Genomic DNA, 20,422 nt, shown 5'->3' with positions numbered 1-20,422 from the left:
TAGGCGTGACACTAAGTTATAAAAGTGGGGAAAAGTAAAGCTTGACCAATGTTACCGCGCCGATTTTTCATATATAATAAATAAGTTTAAAATATGCAAAAATGCATAATTTCTCATTTAAACCTTCGGATAGTACATAATAACTCTCTAGTATGATTTTATTCTGAAGGTCGAAAAAGAAATACTGGTATTCCACTTTCGCTGGCTTGTGGTCGCTCCTAACGCAGTCGCACACTGCTGCCTGTCTATATTGGCTTCTCCCTTTCGTGCTAAGTCTAAGCTGCACGAGTGTTGCATAGTTTCCCTTCGGCCTCCCGTTTGTCAGCACCTGGCTGCCTTTAATCAAGGACGGTAGGTGCGTCCTTCATTGGGCTTCATTTAAATCAAAGTCAGGTTGTTTGACTTTGCAACCGAATATGTAACGTTACGCTAGCAAAACGTTTTTGTGGCTGTTGCATGTGTGTGTCAAGGTTTGAAGATGACCCGTCGAACTAAAAAATGACTTTTCCCCACTGTTTAAGACACCTGTGTAATTTGCCACTTTGGGTAATATTTAAAATATTCATATCCACTGTCTATCATTTTAAAATAGTTTTTCTGTACTTTAATTTGTGGAATGTAATTGGCGTTTATGTATCACCAAAAATGTCAGTTTATAATCCCAGTGTTGCTCTTTGCCACATGGGCATGTGAATGAGGTACCAAATATATTCACTTAAGAAAGTTATAAGGCACAGTGTCACACATCATTTTTATATTGATATGCATTTCATATTGTGTGAATGGGTGCTTCCACTCAACTCCAAAATTCTGCCTCTTCCTAACTTTAGGTGGGGTGGCCTACTCTGACTGTAAGAACATATGTGCCTTGGGAGTCTGACACACACCTGATCCATGGCTACCTCAGGCTCCACCCCTCCTCTTTCTCCCCCAATTGCTGCCACTGTGCCTAAGGATTTCCATTATGAAACCAAGTACATTGTGCTCACCTACCTGGGACGGCTGCCTGCTGGTAGACGGCATGCCGCGCTCACTGCAGCCGAAGGTGAGAGAAAACATGTAATTGTCGTGCAAATATATGTTTTTTGACTTTACACAGTATTAGATGATGCTAAAAGTTGCATCAAAAATGTGTGATGTGCACCTTACACTTCACGCACAACTATTCAAGATCTGAAGCCACCAGTCTGCATGCTCAATTGCCTACTTAAGTACATGTCAACAAACATATTGACCGTGAACTTGAAACACATTGATTCTAAATTAAGTGTTCCCATCTTTTGATTATTTATTATTTTGATTTGTGTTTATTTAAGATTATTTGCAAAATCGAATTTCCCCTTCCGGGGTAAAATACTATAATAAATGCATTAAAGTTTTGAAGAAACCATTCAAATATGGTTTTGCGTGTGTTTTTGCAAAGTTTGTGCCTTTGGAAAAACATTGGATATATTGTATTTTTATTTTTTATTTTTTTAATCATGGGTTCGGAAATACGCTCCATTCATGCACTGCTTCACTCGGACCCTTAGGAAACGGTTGAAACTCAAAGGGCCAAATCCGGTAAAGGTTTGCGTGGCATTTGCGCGGCGCTAACTGGTATAAATGGAGCAATCCGGGAGCGTCTAATCCTTAAAGCACGCGCAGATGGAGAAATTCATTTCTAATTGCGCTGCCAACTAGATTGTGCGCCGGTAGATTTTGCATGTATTTAACCCCTGGGCGTTATTTTATTTTGAAATGGCTTGGTCAGAACCAACAAAAAGCCAAAAAATGGTCAAATAACGCCCAGGGGTTAAATGAGGTAGTATGCATATATATTTGGTGGAGAATTTGCCCACCTCTATGCAAATGAGCTTATGAACAGCGTCTAATTCACTAACGCTAGCACAAATAACCACAGGCAGTATGAGGGACGCAAACAACGTCCCACATTTGTTGCCATCCCACATTTGTACTTTGTATTCTTCCATTTCTTATTCTAATTTCAGTTGGCGGTTGGTAAATACTTTTGGTGTATTACCGTCAAACCGCTACATTCTTTAGCATGCTATAAAGAAGGTGGCCACTAGCGGTAATATAGACGACTACTTTTTCTATTTTCTTTTTTTCTTCTTTTTCTTTTGGCAGTTGGCAAATACTTTTGGTGCATTACCGCCACTTATCGGCCACCGCCGGTAATGCACCAAAGTATTTACCAGTACTTACAACAGGGGTGGGGAACCATGGTCACTGTCCTGCCTGTTTCCAATGGCTCCCTTGCCAACACACCATGATTTGATGAACAGGATCATTGTCAGGCTTTTACATAGCTTGCTGATAAGTTGATCATTTGAGTCAGCTGCGTTGAAGAAGGGAGATATTGAAAACAGGCAGGACATTGGCTCTCGAGGAGCAGGGTTCCCTACGCCTGAAGTTACAATAATAAACATAAACGAATACCTCTCAATAAGTCAATCGTAACGAAGCCTTGTCTTTGAAAATGAGTTCTTGATTCAGCTTTTGCTTTTAAATCTAAATAAATTGCGCAGGTGCACCGAATCGTGACTGGTGTACTGTGTGGGGATGTTGTGAACATCACATACCTGTGTCTGAAGTGGCGGTGGGGTTGGGGCCCTACGATTTAAAGCTGCTTTAGGAAATAGTACAGTCGATCGGCCCTATTTATGGCTGGCCTGTGAATAGCAAAAAATGCATGTATAATAGAGACATATTGGAATACATGGGGCTATTGAACGGGAAAAAAAAATCTTCAAAAATTGCTGATGAACATTCAATGAGTTTTCTACGCAAAACGGAGGTGGGGGTGGCGTGCAGGCTACAAGAAAAATACAAATGTTAATCCTTTTGATTAACATTCACTGTGTATTTTTGTTGTAATGTACTGTTTGCGCCAAATAATTTGTATGCCAGGGAACAGTCAACATTATAAATGCTTACATTGACTTTTTGTCTGTTATCCAACTTGTTTTTCTACTATATAATAGAGTAGTTGTTTAAATATTCTTGAAAATGCTTTAAGTGCTAAAGTTGGTGCTTTACAGAATGTGCACGACTGCCAAAACGTCGGCCATGATTATGTCTATTGCATATTTAAGGAATGTGGTGTGAGCCAAACTTGTATTGTTAGCTTATCGAACGAATGTTGAAAAAGACAACAGACTCTTTAAACTGAATGTATTACAGTAAACCTGAATCAAAAGATTTTTAGCAAGTAAATATTTGCTTGCTGATCAATAAATTACATTTTACTTCTTAATTACGTTTGGGAAAGGTTTGTACAAATGGAAAACAACACTACAACAGTGTTGGAAAGTAATAGTCAAGTAACATTGTGTTGGATGAAAGAATTTTCAGTATTTCCCGTCCCCACAGTTGTGGTGTGGGTGTGGTCAGGCAGATGAGCGTCTGATCCCTGCTTTCCGCATGACCCGGTCCAATTACTGACAGCTTGTCATGTGCAATCACCGTAGGATCACTCACACATTAATGGAGCGAAGCAGAATAGCTGGCCTTGTAGCTGCATGATTGAATGCTGAAACAGCACCGAGCCAACAGCAAAAGACAACAGCGATTCTCTGGGTGTTCATGTACAAGCAACAGAGGGGACCGAGTGGGCAAGGGGACTCGTTTTGATTGTATTTTGTATTTTCTCAGTTTAACGTTGCTGTCACCAATAGACAGGTGGCTGTTTTTATGGAAATGGAAATGCAAATGACTAAAGACAGAACAAAAAAGCTCCTTCTTTTCTTTATTAAATGCATACTTGACCGTTGATACAGAATTTCTACATTGTGATTGAATACAAAAGATTTTGCTCCCCGCCGAGTAGATGTTGAGTCATTTGTTGTGTGCACCTTGCGTGATTCATCATGCCCTCGGCTGTGTAGACTGAATCTTGGAAATATTTCACTCAGGGCGTGAGCACTGCGTGCGTGCCTTGTGTGTATGTAATGTGAGGGCACAGTTTTCATCTTATGATTTTAAGTTCAGCAACATGTTGAAAACATAATGTCTTAATGTTGGGGAAACTAAAAGCTGTAAATCAAAGCAACCGCTGCAGCATTTTTGGTGAATGCGCAGTAGTTGGGATTTTTGCAAATAATTCTACAATGCAATGAAGCTCCCTCGGAGTTGTGCAAAACAATGGTTGACCTCCTTTTCGTTTGTATTTAGAAAAAGTTCCTAATAAATAATGTAGACAGAAAAAAATCTGTTCCCAAGTCAAGCTATCGTATAAGAATCTTTATTAAGCGTACAAGTTTATTGAAAAAGAATGATGTAAAAGCTATCATGTATAAAGTGAAACTTGGGAGTGAATTGTGTGGATGGTAGTTGGTGACATATGCCATGAAAGAATGCATGCTATTTTGATTATATTCCTACATGAGCCATAGTCACAAGTGCATGAAATATCATGCGAGTAAAAGCATTTCCCCCTAAGGTGGACTTCTAACTCTCTAAGTCTCACAGGAAATGAAAAGTTAACCACTATGTTTGGTTCAAACGGAATTTTTTTCCCCCACAAACGGGATTCTTTATTCATGAGTTCCATGCATGATTGCATCCATCTTCTTTACTGCTTATCCCCATTAACTCATTCACTGCCCTTGACGGTTATAGACGTCAAAAAAATCATTCTAACTATTTCTATTAGTTAAACATTTTTTTTCTACTTTTGTTAACAAGAGTATGAAAACCTAGATTTTTTTAAATTTTATTGTACAACAGATATAATTGTACTATACTATTGAAGTTATGCGATTAATTACGAGTAAAAATTGTAATCGCCTGACGCCCCTAATTTTTAATAATCATCTCGTCAGGCAATTACAATTGTTTATTGTAATTAATTGCATGACTTCACTAGTTAACTCACGATTAATCACAAATTTTATATCTGTTCCAAATGTACATTTTCATACTCTTGTTAACAAAAGTGGGAACAAAATGTTAAACTAATAGAAATAGTTCAAATGAATTTTTGACGTTTATAGCCGTCAATGGCGGTGAATGCGTTAAGCAGCAAAAACCACCTGTTTTTATCTATCTCACGGGTCAGCCATTTTTCCATTTGTTGTCACGTGAAAATGACATCACAGTTGCTCAGGTAACAACCAATCACGGCTCAGCTTGCAAACATTACATGACCAAACTCCGAAAACAGGTTAGCCGTGATTGGTCATTTCCTGAGCTGAACAATTGTGATGTCATTTTAAGTCGACTGCAAGGGGCAAAATGGCCGCTCCATGAGGTGACTAAAAACGGGTGGATTTTGCTGATTAATTTATATTCCATAAAGATATTTAGACTAGTGAAGGCGCATATGACACAGAAATAGTTCAAATGAATTTTTGACGTTTATAGCCGTCAATGGCAGTGAATGAGTCTCATTCATTTTAGGTTGAAAAGCAGAGTACACCTTGGACTGGTCGCCAGCCAATCAGAGGGCACACGCAGTATAAAGAAACGACCATTCACTTTCACATTCACACTTGATGACAATTCAGAGACCGCCGTGAACATGTTCTTGAAATGTGGGAGAAAACTGGAGTAGTACTCGTGGAGACTGAAAATCTATACAGACATAAAAGAAAAATCATCATTTCTAGCTAGCGTATTCCTATTTCTTTTCTTGATATTGGGACAGGAAGTTAAAATGAACTTGGGCAATTGTGCTATTCGGCTAGAAATAAATTGTGTCTAATGAATACACACTCACACGCACATACACATACCCACATACAAAATAAAAATGTATTTAAAAAAATATATATATATATATTAAAAAATAAAGAGAGAGAGCAATGATGATGACATGTCAAATCGTTAAAATTACCGAATGTACAATACTGAACTCTCCAGAAAAAAAAAAAAAAAATGTGTCTCTTAAATTGAATTTCAGGCGAGTCAGAGAGTGAGCATGCCAGCAGTGTTAAAGAGCAAGTAGAAGAAGAGCTAAGACGACTTGAAGATGAAATTGATGCTTGTAAGTAGCTCACACTCACACTAAAATTGCTCTTTATTGAAGCTAAGGTTGTTTTCGCACTCTTTTTCTTTTTTTTACTGTCACTTTGTTGGCACGTTTGCTCGAACTTGCATTCTCGTTGTATTCCCAGCCTTTTCCAGCACAGGGTTCGACCGTCGCACGTCCCTGGTGTTCACTCCAGTCGATCCCGAGACATCGATTGAAGACTGTCTCGCCGAGCTGGGAGAGCGCCTGGCCCGAGAGCTGGACGCACGCCTGAGAGAAGCCATACGCGCCCTTCTCGCAGGGTCAGTTTGTTACGCTGTCAACCTGGTGCAGCACTGTTGCACAGCTGGTTTGATTTGAGGATGACATTTTGTGGTGAATGAATGTAATGTGCATTTGTAATTTGTGACTCCATCTTTGCAACCCAGTGGTGCACTTGATTAACCAAATTATTATTTTTATTTTTTACTGGAGAGCTCAGTATTGTTCATTCGGTAATTTTACCGATTTGACATGTCATCATCATATGCTCTCTCTTATTTTATTAAGTGTATAGTATTCAGTGTGTATTCATTAATTCACCTAATTCACCTAAAACCTATTAAAAAATCCCATACCGTTCACCTAAACCAAATTCTTAATTGTCTACTAATGAATGAATTGCTTATTTCACCCGTGCCAGTTTGTAGCTGTTTTCAGTACAACCATGAAATTGTTTTTGAAATATATTCTTGAATGTGTGACAAAAATCACAAAACCAAAATAGTAGCAGAAGTCAGCCACTTTTCAGGCAGACATTGCTGTGCACTGAGAAAACTCTACCTTTGATCAATTTCTATTCATTTTCCCTCTATAAATTATGCACACATTAACACTTTTTCTGGTGCAGTAGAATTAAGACAGCATGGCCAAATGTGTTTAAAATCTGCATGAAAACAAATAAAGGCCTCTACTCATGAGATATTACAGTTGAAGTATTTCATGACTTTCCTGTCCACGTTTTAGACCTCTAGAGTTCGAGAGATTCCGACATACAACGCTGGACCTGTTAACGCACACGCAGGAAGGGTGGAGCAAGGTGAACTTTTGCTTCTCCGTTTCACACACGTTTTTATTGGAAATGAAAAAGTTGCAACAATACTTTTTTTTTTTTTTATCTTCATATTTATTATGTCCTCTTTTGCTCCCCCTGTACTGCTTTCTTATTACTTTCTCCACTCCCTATCCTAAACCCTTTTCCTCATTTAGCTTCCTCTGTTCCACTTGTTCCTTCACTTATTTTTACATACACCCTCCTTCGTTTGTACTTCCCCTTCATTGTTGCTGATGTGCCGCTTCCTCTTTTGTATCTCAGGTGCTTGTGCCTTTGTTGCTGCTTCAGGCTTTACAAAGTGAAGATCACCCTGTGTCAAGCCTGCTTCATCTCGGGGTGCGCTTCCTAGAGGAGGCTCAAGGCGAATACATCAGACAGCAAGGGGGATACGTGAGTCAAGTCATATTTATTTAGATAGCGCTTTCAAAACGGCCACAGTTGTCACAAAGTGCTCAGAGAGCACGTGACCAACAAGCGTTTTTTTTTCTTCCATTCCTACATACGCATGGATTTCTAGTTTCTGTACTCTGAGCTTTAATTTACTCCATATGCCATTCAGAATAGAACTAGACATACCTGGCGATTCGATTCATAGGTCACGATTCGATTCAATACCTTTTTAAATTTTTTTTTTTATGGAGAGCTCAGTATTGTTCATTCGATTTGACATGTCATCATTGCTCTCCTTTTTATTTTATTGAAAATTTTTGGGGGGGAATATATATATATATATATATATATATATATATATATATATATATATATATATATATATATATATATATATATATATATATATATATATATATATATATATATATATTTTTGTGTGCGTGTGTATTCATTAGTTCACCTAAAACCTATTAAAAAAAATCCCATACTAATAATAAATTGCCAAATGCAGAAACATCAATGTAAGTTATCACGATGTGGTGGCTCTCGCTAACAGGCAGAAGTAACCAGTAACCAGAATTAGGTTAAAAAATTCTATATACGTAGACCATGTTTCTATAAATTTTGATATTTGGTTTTTATTTGAGGCAGATATTTTTTCCATTGAAATGTGATTTATGAGGAGGTTAGACCATTGATTGACCATTGATTCGATTCAATACCGATACGATTCTATAAAATTGATCATTGCGATTTTTCTTACTCAAATTTAGAAAGTACTATCCAGTAAACTTGTACATGTACACTGTAAAATTTGTATGAAAATGTATTTATTTATCTGAAAATTCAGGTTGCAGTCTGTTTCATGTTTGAACAGCCCTGAAATAAAATATTAAGGCTTAATGTTCCATTCATATAACATTCTTCCATGCTTAATGTGTGAATCCTAACCCTAAGTAAGACATTTTGTTGAATATTCCCATAAAAAATAGATGTTTAAAAAACGAGTTTGCAGGATATCGAATCGATTCGAGAATTGTGCGCTGTAATATAGCAATATATTGCCGAATCGATTTTATATATATATATAATCGATTCGCACTCGAATAAACTCTTTGTTTCATTGTTCAGTTTTCTTGGGAGTCCAAGCGGGAGTTTGGACTGTGCTCGAAGCCGGCCTCTTGTTTTTTTAAATCTTTTTCCCATCCCAATTGTGTCGTACGCTAACACTGAATGTCCATGGGGACGAGCATGACGTCACCCTCTACCACTCCACCCCTCCCCGCAACCGAACACTCCACAGTGAAGGGGAAGATTAGTCCTTTATGGAGCCTTTAAATAAATGATGTGACTTTGGGATAGGCTTCAACTCACCCTTGACCCAAAGGATAAATCGATGGATTACTACAATGTTTTTAAGGGGTTATATTAATTTTGAATAATTTTGACAGTACTGTACATCTAACATACTTTGAATGAACAGAGGGGGGCGCCAGTGAGCCACTTTCACAGATCTAGTGGTCAGTTGAACAAAATCTCATCATTTAAATGGGCACTCTAGTAAGTATATTTAAGTACATAGTATATTTACATAGCAAAATAGTTGTATGTTCTACAAACTTGCAATGGTCCTCTTAACTAAAGAATTTGAGGTAATGTTCTGATTGATTTGCCCTCCGGAGAAAATATGTGAAAATGCTTACCTGTGCAATATTTGACATCCTTCTGCATTTTATAGCTCTGTCTTAAGATTGAACGTTTCTCAGTAATTAAACTGTTGCAGGATTCCATCCGCCATTATCGTTCTTTAAAACACCGTGTCACCAAAACCTCCCTCTGAATAAGGTCATGCTGACGTCATGATATTCGACACATTTAAACCCCCGCCGTAGTCCATATGAACTCATTGTTGTGACCTTTGCTATAAAAACGAGAACACGGTGTGCTCGGCCGGTGTTATGTCACAGGCGATGAGCAGATGATGTGGTGTGGGGCAGGATCAGCAACGGAGGGGTGAAGAGAAAGGAGGCGGCCGCCAGTGTACAGGCTCCATGATTGGAGGGGAGGGAAAGTAGCTTTGTGGCAGCAAAGAGTAACGCGAAATCTGCATCTCTCCATCGGGCTCTTCTCCGCTACTCCTTCATCTATATTGAGCGAAGTGAAAAAGCAGGAAGTTTGCAGACTTTGCACTCAGGTAGGATGTGCTTTCTTTATGCGTTATTCTATTCTAACTTACTCTGCTAGCATCCATCTTAAAGATTTGGAGCTCTGGTATGATTTTTTCTTTGTTCTGTTGTTACTTTTAAATTGCGCCATTAGGTCCAAAGAGAATGATGAACGTTTTATAATTTGTTTACCCAAAGTATAGATTTTCATCTTTATGAGGTTTAAAAATAATAATTACATCATTGACCACTTATAAATGACATACCATTTTTGTACAGTTTTGGTTAGAAATACAAAACAAATTATTCTAGTTTGGCGAAAAATGTGCACTAAGCATCTTATTGTTGAATTCGATAAACAAATATGCTGTAGTTCACAATTTATTTTTACACACAAAGCTGGGCCTGTTCTTTTTATCGTATAATATTAAACTGCCCTCGTTGGCGTTGTTAGAAATGCCGGCGATTTGATGATCAGTATGGAGTCGTTACTCATTTCAGAAAACAATGCAGACTATTCTGACCTGAATTTGGTGTACACTTCATTTGGCCGGAACAAAACCAGTAGCCGCCGATGAGCACAGCACAGCCAGGGGCACGGCACGCAAGAGGGGGGGGGGGGGCACAAGAAAATGGCCTAGCAAGAGGTTGTGGGATTTTATATTGTTACAAAATGTCCATGCCGAGACCTGTGACCTGTGACCTTCAAGCTCATCCACCTCGTACTTTGTTTGCTCTCCGTCTTCTATTTGTTGGTCTGTATGCTTGCAGTCATGTGACAGTTCGCGTGACTGTAATGCAGTGACATTCCGGAATTTGAAGGTGGCACATTTTGTCCAACCGCTGTTTGGAAGCAAACGTTGCCAGGACGAGAATCTGTAATGGGTTTGGCTCAGCCCCTGTCACGGCACGTTCCGCCGCGTCCTGCACACTGCCACTGTACTCTCCCTCCGTTATGCAAGTTCCATCTTGCCAGCCCATGTGTGAAATATGTGCATCATCACCATGCCTCGACATCAACGCCAATCTGGAATAGAGCAGAGTGCCTGACTGGCTGCCATATAAAAATAGCTCTCACGATCCTGTAGAAACATCATCACAAGGGATTAGAATGGCCCACTTGTAATATTTCTCTCCCCTATGTATTTCAGTTGGCATTGAATTACATGACTGGTCACGTTCGGGTTTTGGAGCATACATATTGCTTATTCAAAGTAATGGGAATCAAAAAAGTTGAGTATTATAAAACGTTTGAACAAGTTTAAAATTCTCATCAGTTATAAAATGTCCATTAGGGGTGTGCCAAAAAAATCGATTCTCATAAAAATCGCGATTCTCATTTAGTACGATTCAGAATCGATTTTATTTGAATTATTTTCCCTTTGTTTGTGTGTGCCTTTATTGGGTGCGCTGTGCATGTTGTACCCGAATTGGCCACAGAGGGGCAGTGTGGTTCCACGCGGTCTGATACACTGTTAAGTTGTAGCCACATTAGAGAGTAGAAGGAAAAAGTCACGATCAAGTTATTCCAATAAAAGTTTTTTTTTTTTTTTTTTCAGCGTGGAGTGGTGATAAAAGTGCGACTTAGCATTAACGAGTCAGACTGGAGTAGATCATTATGATTTCTTGAACATCTATAAATTGAAGCAAAAATCATTGTCAATCAAATCATTCTGAATAAAAAAATGTCCTTAATCGATTCCGAATCGAATCGCACACCCAAAAATCGGAGTCGAATTAAATCGAGAGACATTCAAAGATTCCCACCCCTAATGTAAATACTGTATTGCTGTGTAATAAAATTAAGTAAATACTACTGACCGTTTTATAAGGTGTAACAATGCACAGAGAAGAGTGAAGGTGTGGCTGGGAGTTGTTTGAAAGAAACTGTTGATTTTGCACACTACCTCTTTCCTTGTATTAGTCATATTAACAATATTGACAATACAAAAAAGTGTGTATCACTTTTGGTTGTTCAATTCCATTTTCAGTTCTCATCAAACTTTTCTCCATTGCCATTGATACTTTTTTTTTTTTTTTTTTTTTTTGCAGGACAAAAACTGCACAAAAAAAATAAGTGCAGTCTCTTATACTCTCCCAAGATGTCTTATGTAACATCAGCCATATTTCTCCAGAAAATTTGAGCTCAGCTTCAATTTTTTTTCCCATCTTCAGGATGGGGAGAATGTGTTGTTGATATTGTGCGGCTTAACCGTGTCTTCAGGCGTGGTTGGAGGATGGTGGAACATGAATAGCGCGACTGTGTTCATTTTAAAAAGGATTAAGTGAGATGTTACTTGTTTTTTGTGTTCCTCATTTAGTTGGTATTCATTATTGCGTAAATGGTGAGTCAAGCATGAACACGGTGGTTATTTCTAACCACTTGAATTGCTCATTATAACGTTGACATTTCTCAATGAGGTTAAGGCATGTAGCAAGCACTCTATAATGTCATATCATAAAAATGATGATGATTATAGTGTAGTAAATAATAGCTTACCTCTTTGTATTCAAACATTTTTGAAACTAAGAAAAGGAATCTACAATTTAAGGGGTTTAATTGATGTAAAATACAGATGCGTCTCAGTTTTGGGTGCGAAATGATGAGCTGAAACTATATACTGTACTTCCTTATCGGGGTTTAAGAAAAAAACTCAAATATCAAATCATTAATGCCTTTAGTCCCACAGACAAAATGTAAAATATGAAGGTGCTTTGGTGTCCGTGCAGGGATTATTTGCTTTGTTTCGTTGTATTTTTAGGTGACCTTATGTGAATGTCCAGGATATTGTTTGAGAATGTTTCATTAAATTATATAGTGGTAGAAGTTAAAAAGTGTTTACTTCTTTGTACTCCTTTTTTCAAACATGTGTAAAGATGATGTTTTTGTTTTATATGATTTTTAATATCTTTGAGTAGATTTTTCTCTCTCTCTTTTTTTATTTTTATAAATGCGTGTTTGAAAAATAAAATTAATTCATTCATTATTTCACAGCTAATCTAATACCTTATTACAACATTATATAATATGATATAAAATCCCAGAAGTATTTGCGGCAGAGCAGTTCTAATCAAGAGGGCGGAGCTTACTTTCATGAATCATGAACTCTGCAGAAGATAGTTTAACACTAAATGAACTCTTGTCAAATAACGCCAACACTGACCTCTAATTAAATCAGACGGTGTTAGAAATAAACTTTGGGGTTGAAATCAACTCTGAAACATTTAACACTTCCATTTTTGCTGTGAATGTCTTGGATTCTCAAACACAAAAAGTATCAATTTGGACTGAAAATGAACATTACATTATCTGTCAAGTTTTACATGATCAGTTTTAAGAGGAAAAAAATAGACCCACCTGAAAATGTAATAAATCCACAATAATGTACTGTAATAAGGTGTTACATTATCAGTGGAAATTTTATTATAGTATCAGCATAGTCAGCATTTTTTTTTTGTACATTATTGGTGAAATTATGACATTGGGTGTTATTACATTTTTGATTAGTTAAGTGTAAGTTTTATTACACTTTCAGGAAAGTATTACATTATAAGGTGCTACAAAGCATCATATGAAGCATCATATGAAGAATCATATTGCGCCAACATCATCCCTATGCTGCTCAAATCCACTAGATAGAATGTCCACTTGAAAGCTACTCCCACTTCTGCTTTAAAGATTTTTTTTTTTTTAAATACTTTACGGTCATCCTCACACTTTTTCTTTACTTCTGCTTTGTTGGAACCACAAAAAGCCAAAGAAAACAAATTACACATGTGTCAATAATGCATTTAGAAATCACATATAATTTCTTTGGAATTTGCTGTGTAGTTGTCATTTTCATTTCTCTTCACTGCCCCCTGGTGGACTGAATGGTAATATGGATTTTCTTTTCTCTTGAACTCCATGACCAAGCAAACTGGTGTGGATTTAACACCGCATGACAGCGCTGTCCCCTTCAATCCGGATGATAGCGAGTCTGTATCCTGATGGTGCAGTTTTTTTTGTAAAGCACTCGTTCATGCAAATCAGCTTATAGAGAAAGCCAATGTTGGATGACGGTTGTGGCTATTAGATTTAATCTCTCTCTTGAATGGTGCAGCTGCCGCATTCAACAGCATTGTGTTTTTGTTGTGGGGGGGCAAAAACATTTGATCAAGCCATTTCTAAACAATTGAATAATAATGAATATTTTTAATAATAATGTTTTTTTCTGAATCATTTTTGTTGCGTCGTTAATAGTTTCCACTTGGTACTAACATGCCTGTTTGCTGTAAATGTCCAATAATACCTTCAAGATGTCCTCACATGAGTCACTGCATCATGAAGACGAGGCAGGGATTCCCAGCAGTCAGACAGACAGCATGTCATGCAAACGAATGACTTTGCAGATAGATGACGTGGGTTGCATCAGCATTTCTGCCCGTCTTTCTGTACAAACGCCCGACGAGCTCCTGACTTGTAGCCTGGCAATAGCCAGATTGATTTGTGCCGAGTTAAGATCAACTCCCATTAAATGTAACCCTGACATTTTTACACTCCAATTTTTGCTGTGGAGTGATATAGAATAATTGGATTAGTATTTTATGTTTTGATGTCACTGTCGTTTTCTTTTGAGAGGGGCACATATGGGATGGTTCAGAGCAGTTTTGCAACTATACAATAGGGGTGTGAATTGCCTCGTACCCGACGATTCAAATCGTGTCACGATTCGATACCGATTAATCCCGATACGAATCTATAACTTGATTATTGGGATTTTTTTTTCTTCTCAAATTTAAAACATACTAATCAGTAAACTTGTACATGTACATTGTAAGGTTTGTATGAAAATGTATTTATTTACCTGAAACGTCAGGCTTATGACTGAGCCACTGCATTTAACAAACAGGTTGCAGTCTGTTTCGTGTTTGAACAGCACTGAAATAAAATATTAAGGCTTAATGTTCCATTAATATTACATTCTTCCATGCTTTATGTGTGAATCCTAACCCTAAGTAAGACGTTTTGTTGAATATTCCCATCAAAAAATATTTAAAAAATCGATTCGGGCGCATATCAAATCGATTCGAGAATTGCGCGTTGTAATATCGCGATATATTGCCGAATCGATTTTTTTCTAACACCCCTAATATACAATGATAAACATATTGATATATTCATACTGCTTGTACAGCGAGCATATCCAAACGTCAAGGTGAGTTATCGATGTTCCCGATGAAATATCCAGCTCACAAATGCCTAAATCCTCTTTCTTGTTGACAATATTAATGGGTGGAATAAGTGAATTAATATGCTGTACATTAGGTTGCAAACTTGCGTGACAGTATTTATATATTTTGGTTTCAAAAATGTGCTGATTCCCAAGTAGACTAGTTCAGAGGTTAGTTAGTGCCATTTTCGTTCCCTTCTATACCACAGTACACTCACCACACTGTGTCCTCCGCAGGGTGAACTATTTGGCCTCGGTTCAGAAGACGAGCGAGGCGTCGCCATCGCCGAAGACAGCAACGACATCTACATCCTGTCGGGGGAGCAGGCGCCCGACCAGCTGAGCCCGCTGTCATCGCTGCTGTGCACGGGCGACAATAGCAGCGGGCACAGCTCCTGGCAGACGGAGAGCTTACCCGTGTCGCTGGCCGGCCACGAGTCGTGGGCACAGGTGTGCGCCATGGACCCCGAAGATATCAAGAGCCTGGACAGCAACGAGGGCGCCGCTCTGGCCGAGGAGCGCAGCGAGAACAACTCTTCCAACTCGGACATTGTCCACGTGGAGCGCGAGGAAGCCGAGCTGCTGGAGGAAGGCGGTGAAAGCGCCGCGATAGAGGAGAGCATGATGAGTGTCTTGGGTACGGAGAGTGAGCTTGCCCAGCTCAGGGAGGAAATTCAGAGCCAGATTCCTGTTGCTCCTGCGACCCTGGATGAACCCGCCTCCCTGATTTCACTAGAGGAGCCTGTTGTTATAGAAACTCCACTTAGCTCGTCAACAGAACCTTCCTTTCTCTCGTTAGAACCAGTGCTTCCTCTTCCAGTCCCAGAAACTGCTGCTGCTCCCCCTCCACTTGAACCGCAACCTGCGGCGCCCTTACTTCTTCCTGAAGCAGAGCCTGAGCCGGAAAGGGCCGCTTTTCCCGTGCCTGCCGAGGCCGCGCCACCATCTCCGGCAAAGCGGGCCCTCGCCGAAGAGCTTGAAGCCCCCTCCGAAGCACAATTCGAACCTGTACCTGTGCCTCCCCAGCATGAGCCAGAGTCCCTGAGCGAGCCGGATGTACCGCCAGCTGCAACCCCGGTTCCGGAGACCCCTGCGCAGGCCGTCACCCAGGAGCCCCTGGTGGAGGCAGATCCGGCATCAGAGCTCCAAGTTCTGCTCTACGGAGGAGCCGCCCTGGTGCTCCTCACTGCTGTGATGGCGTATGGCGTCATAAGCTTTAGGAGGAAGTAGTATAGACATGTTTTCTTCTCAGGGGATTAGACCACACATGAAATGATGGTGTGGAAGAAATCAAATGATTTAGGACACTGACGAGGCATTTGTCATCCGAGGTCACATTTGAAACCATCATCCATTTGAGGGCAATGCCTCCGACCCATTCAGCACACGCAAGCACAGAAAAGGGAAATAAATGAGTGCACTCCGCTCCCCTGATCTTTAAACCAAACTGTCATGGTTTTGTTTTTTTTCTCACCCCTATTCATCATTACGTGTGCCATGTGATTCTCCCGAGTGTTTGTCCTAATGTATTGTACCACTGCTGTCACTTCTAAATGTACTATATTTAGTAAAGTCATACTCGAAAGTTTCTTCAATCATTGGTTACGTCGGTCATTGAAAAAGCTGCAGCACACATACGAAAATATGAAAGTATTTTTTTGAAGTAGAAATAAATGAGTTCATTTAGCAAACATATTTGCTGCAGTATAAATAAACTTGCCATGCGAAAATCCACATTTATGCCATTTTCTCAACTATTGTCATTTTTCTCTGCTATCTTTTATGTATGCATTCTTATTCAGTCTAGGTTTGGAATAATGGTATCACTGTTTTAAACTACAGAAAGATACCTTGTCAGGTGAAGTCTGCATCTAATTAGCAACGACCAAGTTTGCAATTAAAGCACAGATGTTGAGCATAAAAAGCAAGAGAATGTCCAAAAAACTCCCATCAAACTTTGCATTTCCTACAGCGCAATACTTGAGAATAAAGTGATAATCGTTTTTTGACAGTATGATTCCAAAAAATATTTTATTTCGACGTTTTTACAAGGCAGAAGTGATTGAATACATACAGTACTCCCCCCCCCCCCCATTTTACATGAACCAAAATGTAACTCAAAATAGCATGTGACAAACTTTACACATAGCATAACTTAAGCTTTGCATTTCTGTTTTTCAAAATAAGACGAACGTTCAAAAATAGTACATCAACATGGCTTGTTTCTGAAAAGTGGTTTAACATTCCTTTTTTTTTTCCTTCAGCAAACGTTTCACAGTTATTCCCTCTCGTCCCTCCCACTTCAAGTCACCTTGCACGCGGGCGTCTGATGTACTGCAGCGCAGTGTCGAAGAGATCTCTCAGCAGTTGTGGGGTGTGTTCACACACCTGCTTCACCAGGGTGAGGCTGAGGGCCACCATGACCCTCTCCTGGGCCAGATGCTGCAGGCCCACCCCTTGCACCATGGCCCTCTGCACCTCGTTTTTCAGGAGGTCCAGCCACTGCTGCGAAACAAAACAAATGACGCTTTATGGGACATGACCATCTTAATCTACAGTATACGTTTCTTGGAGCTGAGTAGACCCTTGCGTACATTTTTACACAATTGAATCTCAACATCTCAACAATGGAGCTGCATGAATAAAATTAGCCTCTAAAAGTGTTTCGGAGTTCATTCACCAGTCTAGCACGTTTGAGATGCGGTTCCAAATTTTTCCATCACTTTACGGGTGTGATAAATCAAGATTTTTACCGTATACTGTGACTCAAAGTGCCAAAGCCAGAGGTCAAGAAAAATATGCCTCAAAATTTGGAATTAAAACCAAAATGTTGAAAGAACCTAGTGAGACTTTCATCTTTTCAACTTTGCTTTTTCTTTTGCTTCATGTCACAACAGTGGTGGCAAAAAGTAGGGATCTGATCATACCAACATTAGAAATAAAATTCATTACTAAAGTGTTTTGCGAGTTTACAATTCTAAACATTTGAATCAGTATTGCAAATAGGGATTTACTGTATCTTTGTAGCAGGTGAATTGGAGCTCTGTGGATTGTGCAGAGTTTTGCACCCGTGTGGTGAGTGTCTTCAAAGCAGACTCACTTCACTCGGTGAGGACATGACATTTCTGCGCAGGTTTCGGGCAGCCTGGTCCACAACACTCTGCTCAAGTTGGGTGGCAATTTCTCTCAGCTTGGCTGCGACCTCCTGCAGGGCTCTTACTTCCCCTTCCCCACCTACAGAGAGTGACAAATATGCGTCTGTGCTCAATCCATTTGTCATTGCTTAGTCAGCTGGCTCTTGCGTCATTCAAATCCTATGAGTGTGAATGCTGAGAATGTCAACAACTCATATGGATGACTATTAAAAGCTTATATATTCATTTAAAAAAAAAACACGTCAGGACAGCATGGTGACGTAGTGGTTAACACGCATTTAGTTGTGAAGTTTGGGGTTCAACTCTCAGCTTCAGCCTTCCAGTGGTGAGTTAGCAATCCAACCTGTGGTCTATCATATAAAATAGTTAATTAAGAACTGTATCAAAACTATTCAGGTTTAAAGTATATCAGATGCTATAATTTGGTCAGTGTGGTATATCAAAACAATGCATTATTTCTGGAGTGTATTTAGTGAATTAGTGGTGCACAACGCTGCACATATTTTCTGTGTACTACTGCATATAGTAGATATTAATTTTTACATTGAAAAATCAAGTTATTACTTTCAAGACACACAACAGCCCAAAGTACAGCAGTAGTAATAAACAAACAAACACAAGGGCGTTTTTTTTCTTTTCTTGGTTACGATCAAGCTAGGAGGAAGTGCTGTTCCTCTTAAAGGGGACGTCAACCTAAAACAAAATCTTTACAATGATATGTTGTATGGACCCCCGCGACTCTAAACATGACATTCTGATAAGTATAGTGTTTGTGGAATATGAATTAATCAGCAAAATCCACCTGTTTTCTCCATCTCAGTGGGCGGCCATTTTGTCACTTCACTTGCTGTCGACTGAAAATTACATCACAGTTGCTCAGGTAATAACCAATCGCAGCTCAGCTTTAGAAGACAGACGAGTCATAATTGGTCGTTGCCTGAGCAACTCTGATGTCATTTTCAGTCGACAGCAAGTAGTAAAATGGCCACCACATGAGATGGATAAAAACGGGTGAATTTTAACTGCTTAACTCGTATTCCACAAGCGCGATATTAATCAGAATGTGGTGTTTAGACTTCATTATTATTATTGACTCCCACTTATAACTTTACTAGTTTCGAGATAACGCTCATTTCACCCTCTGATTGGATGCCCCCTAGCAGGGTTTGGTCATGTGACATTCGTAAGGTGAGCCGTATCTGGTTGTTACTGCCCCCTGAGCACGTGATGTCATTTTCTGTCGACAGCAAGTGGCAAAATGTGTTTTTAAAGGTGTTATTTGTACATCGAAAATGAAGCTAACAAATTAATTATAGACAAAATAACTTCTTGCTGCTGAAAATGGCTAAATAAGTCAAGTATCCCCTCGAGTACAGTATCTTTATTTCTACTCGAGTACAGGACGCGAGTACATGATAGTCAAATCTGAGTGTACTCACCAGGCCAGTAATGCTCCACTGGCGGCTCTATGTCGTCAAAAGAACCGATGGTCGTGGGCAGATAGCTGTCGCATTCGATAACTCCAAATTCTTCTTCGCAACTGCTCCTCCAAGTTTTTTTGAGCTCTTTGCCCAAAGAATTAACAGCCGTGTTGTACTGCGCGTTACTGCAATCCGCCTGGAGAAAGCTCAACAACACCAAAGTGGCGTTTTGCTCGCTGCCCAACTTGGTCAGATCATCCATCACTTTGCTGAGGAGAGATGGATTTGCGTACGGGCGCGTTAAAAAGTTGGTCAAACACAACTTTCGCTCTGGCGGCGTTCTAAAACATTGACCAGAAATTGAAGTAATGGGCGCAAATATTTGCCAACAAGCACACTAAGTTTAAACTAACAACCTTCCTCAAAACAAGAGCTATGTTGGCTACAATGCTATTACAAGCTACTTAGGTTAGCTTTAGCTAACGCATAAAATAAACTACAGTAACAGTAGCTACGTACTTTGGTCAAATGCTAACTGGTTAGCCCTTGCTAAATCAACCTTTTTTTTTTTAATCAACTAGCTTCAGCCACAGGGAAAATCATATTTACTTACATTAGCGCGTCTTTAAGTTAAAAATCGGTTTGACGCAGCAGCTCCCCTTGGGCTACAATTTCGACTGCAACTTAAGTTACTGGCTAATGGGTAGGTAGGTAGGTGGCTCTTCGATTGCGTCACTCAGCTGCATAAAGTTGTCTGCTCACACGGCGTGAAAACACTTTCGTTTCAAATGAAAAACCTCACAGCAAATAAATAAATAAAAGTGAACACGTACAACAGAGAAGTTCTGTCAAAAAAAATCCCAGTTAAGTCACTGTTAGTTTGTATACGAACCTTTAATCAAAACTGGATCATGAAATGGATATGAAACATTTTAAACAGAAAGGAAGACAAACCAGTCCTATTTTCGTGTTGCGTTGGAATTTCCAACTTTGTGTCAGTGGCGACAG

At 39.3% G+C, this 20,422-nt stretch overlaps 2 protein-coding genes across 5 annotated transcripts; one reads left to right on the top strand and one right to left on the bottom strand.

Moving 5' to 3' along the window:
• The first annotated feature begins 205 nt into the window (after window positions 1–205).
• Window positions 206–16,578, top strand: bcl2l13 (BCL2 like 13). 3 transcript variants are annotated; one of them, XM_077568030.1, is made up of 7 exons: window positions 206–351; window positions 831–1,045; window positions 5,906–5,989; window positions 6,120–6,276; window positions 6,980–7,052; window positions 7,329–7,457; window positions 15,076–16,578. In XM_077568030.1, exons 2-7 carry the CDS (start codon window positions 895–897, stop codon window positions 16,066–16,068), a joined length of 1,587 nt encoding a protein of 528 aa, XP_077424156.1. In that variant the 5' UTR covers window positions 206–351; window positions 831–894; the 3' UTR covers window positions 16,069–16,578. The 3 variants fall into 3 exon arrangements, with proteins under 3 accessions (XP_077424156.1, XP_077424157.1, XP_077424158.1); XM_077568031.1 differs by having other exon boundaries at window positions 237–355; XM_077568032.1 differs by lacking the exon at window positions 206–351 and adding an exon at window positions 434–546.
• A 271-nt stretch (window positions 16,579–16,849) lies between these two features.
• On the bottom strand, window positions 16,850–20,189 carry bida (BH3 interacting domain death agonist). Of its 2 annotated transcripts, none has more exons than XM_077568039.1 (4): window positions 20,028–20,189; window positions 19,433–19,683; window positions 17,939–18,072; window positions 16,850–17,340 (listed from the first exon to the last, which is right to left on the bottom strand). In XM_077568039.1, exons 2-4 carry the CDS (start codon window positions 19,674–19,676, stop codon window positions 17,146–17,148), a joined length of 573 nt encoding a protein of 190 aa, XP_077424165.1. In that variant the 5' UTR covers window positions 19,677–19,683; window positions 20,028–20,189; the 3' UTR covers window positions 16,850–17,145. The 2 variants fall into 2 exon arrangements, with proteins under 2 accessions (XP_077424165.1, XP_077424164.1); XM_077568038.1 differs by having other exon boundaries at window positions 16,854–17,343.
• Window positions 20,190–20,422: the final 233 nt, after the last annotated feature.

This window comes from Vanacampus margaritifer, chromosome 6 (genome assembly GCF_051991255.1).
Source record: "Vanacampus margaritifer isolate UIUO_Vmar chromosome 6, RoL_Vmar_1.0, whole genome shotgun sequence".
Classification (NCBI taxonomy): Eukaryota; Metazoa; Chordata; class Actinopteri; order Syngnathiformes; family Syngnathidae; genus Vanacampus; species Vanacampus margaritifer.
Note: the sequence above shows the minus strand (reverse complement) of the source record. Positions and strands in the feature narration are given on the sequence as shown.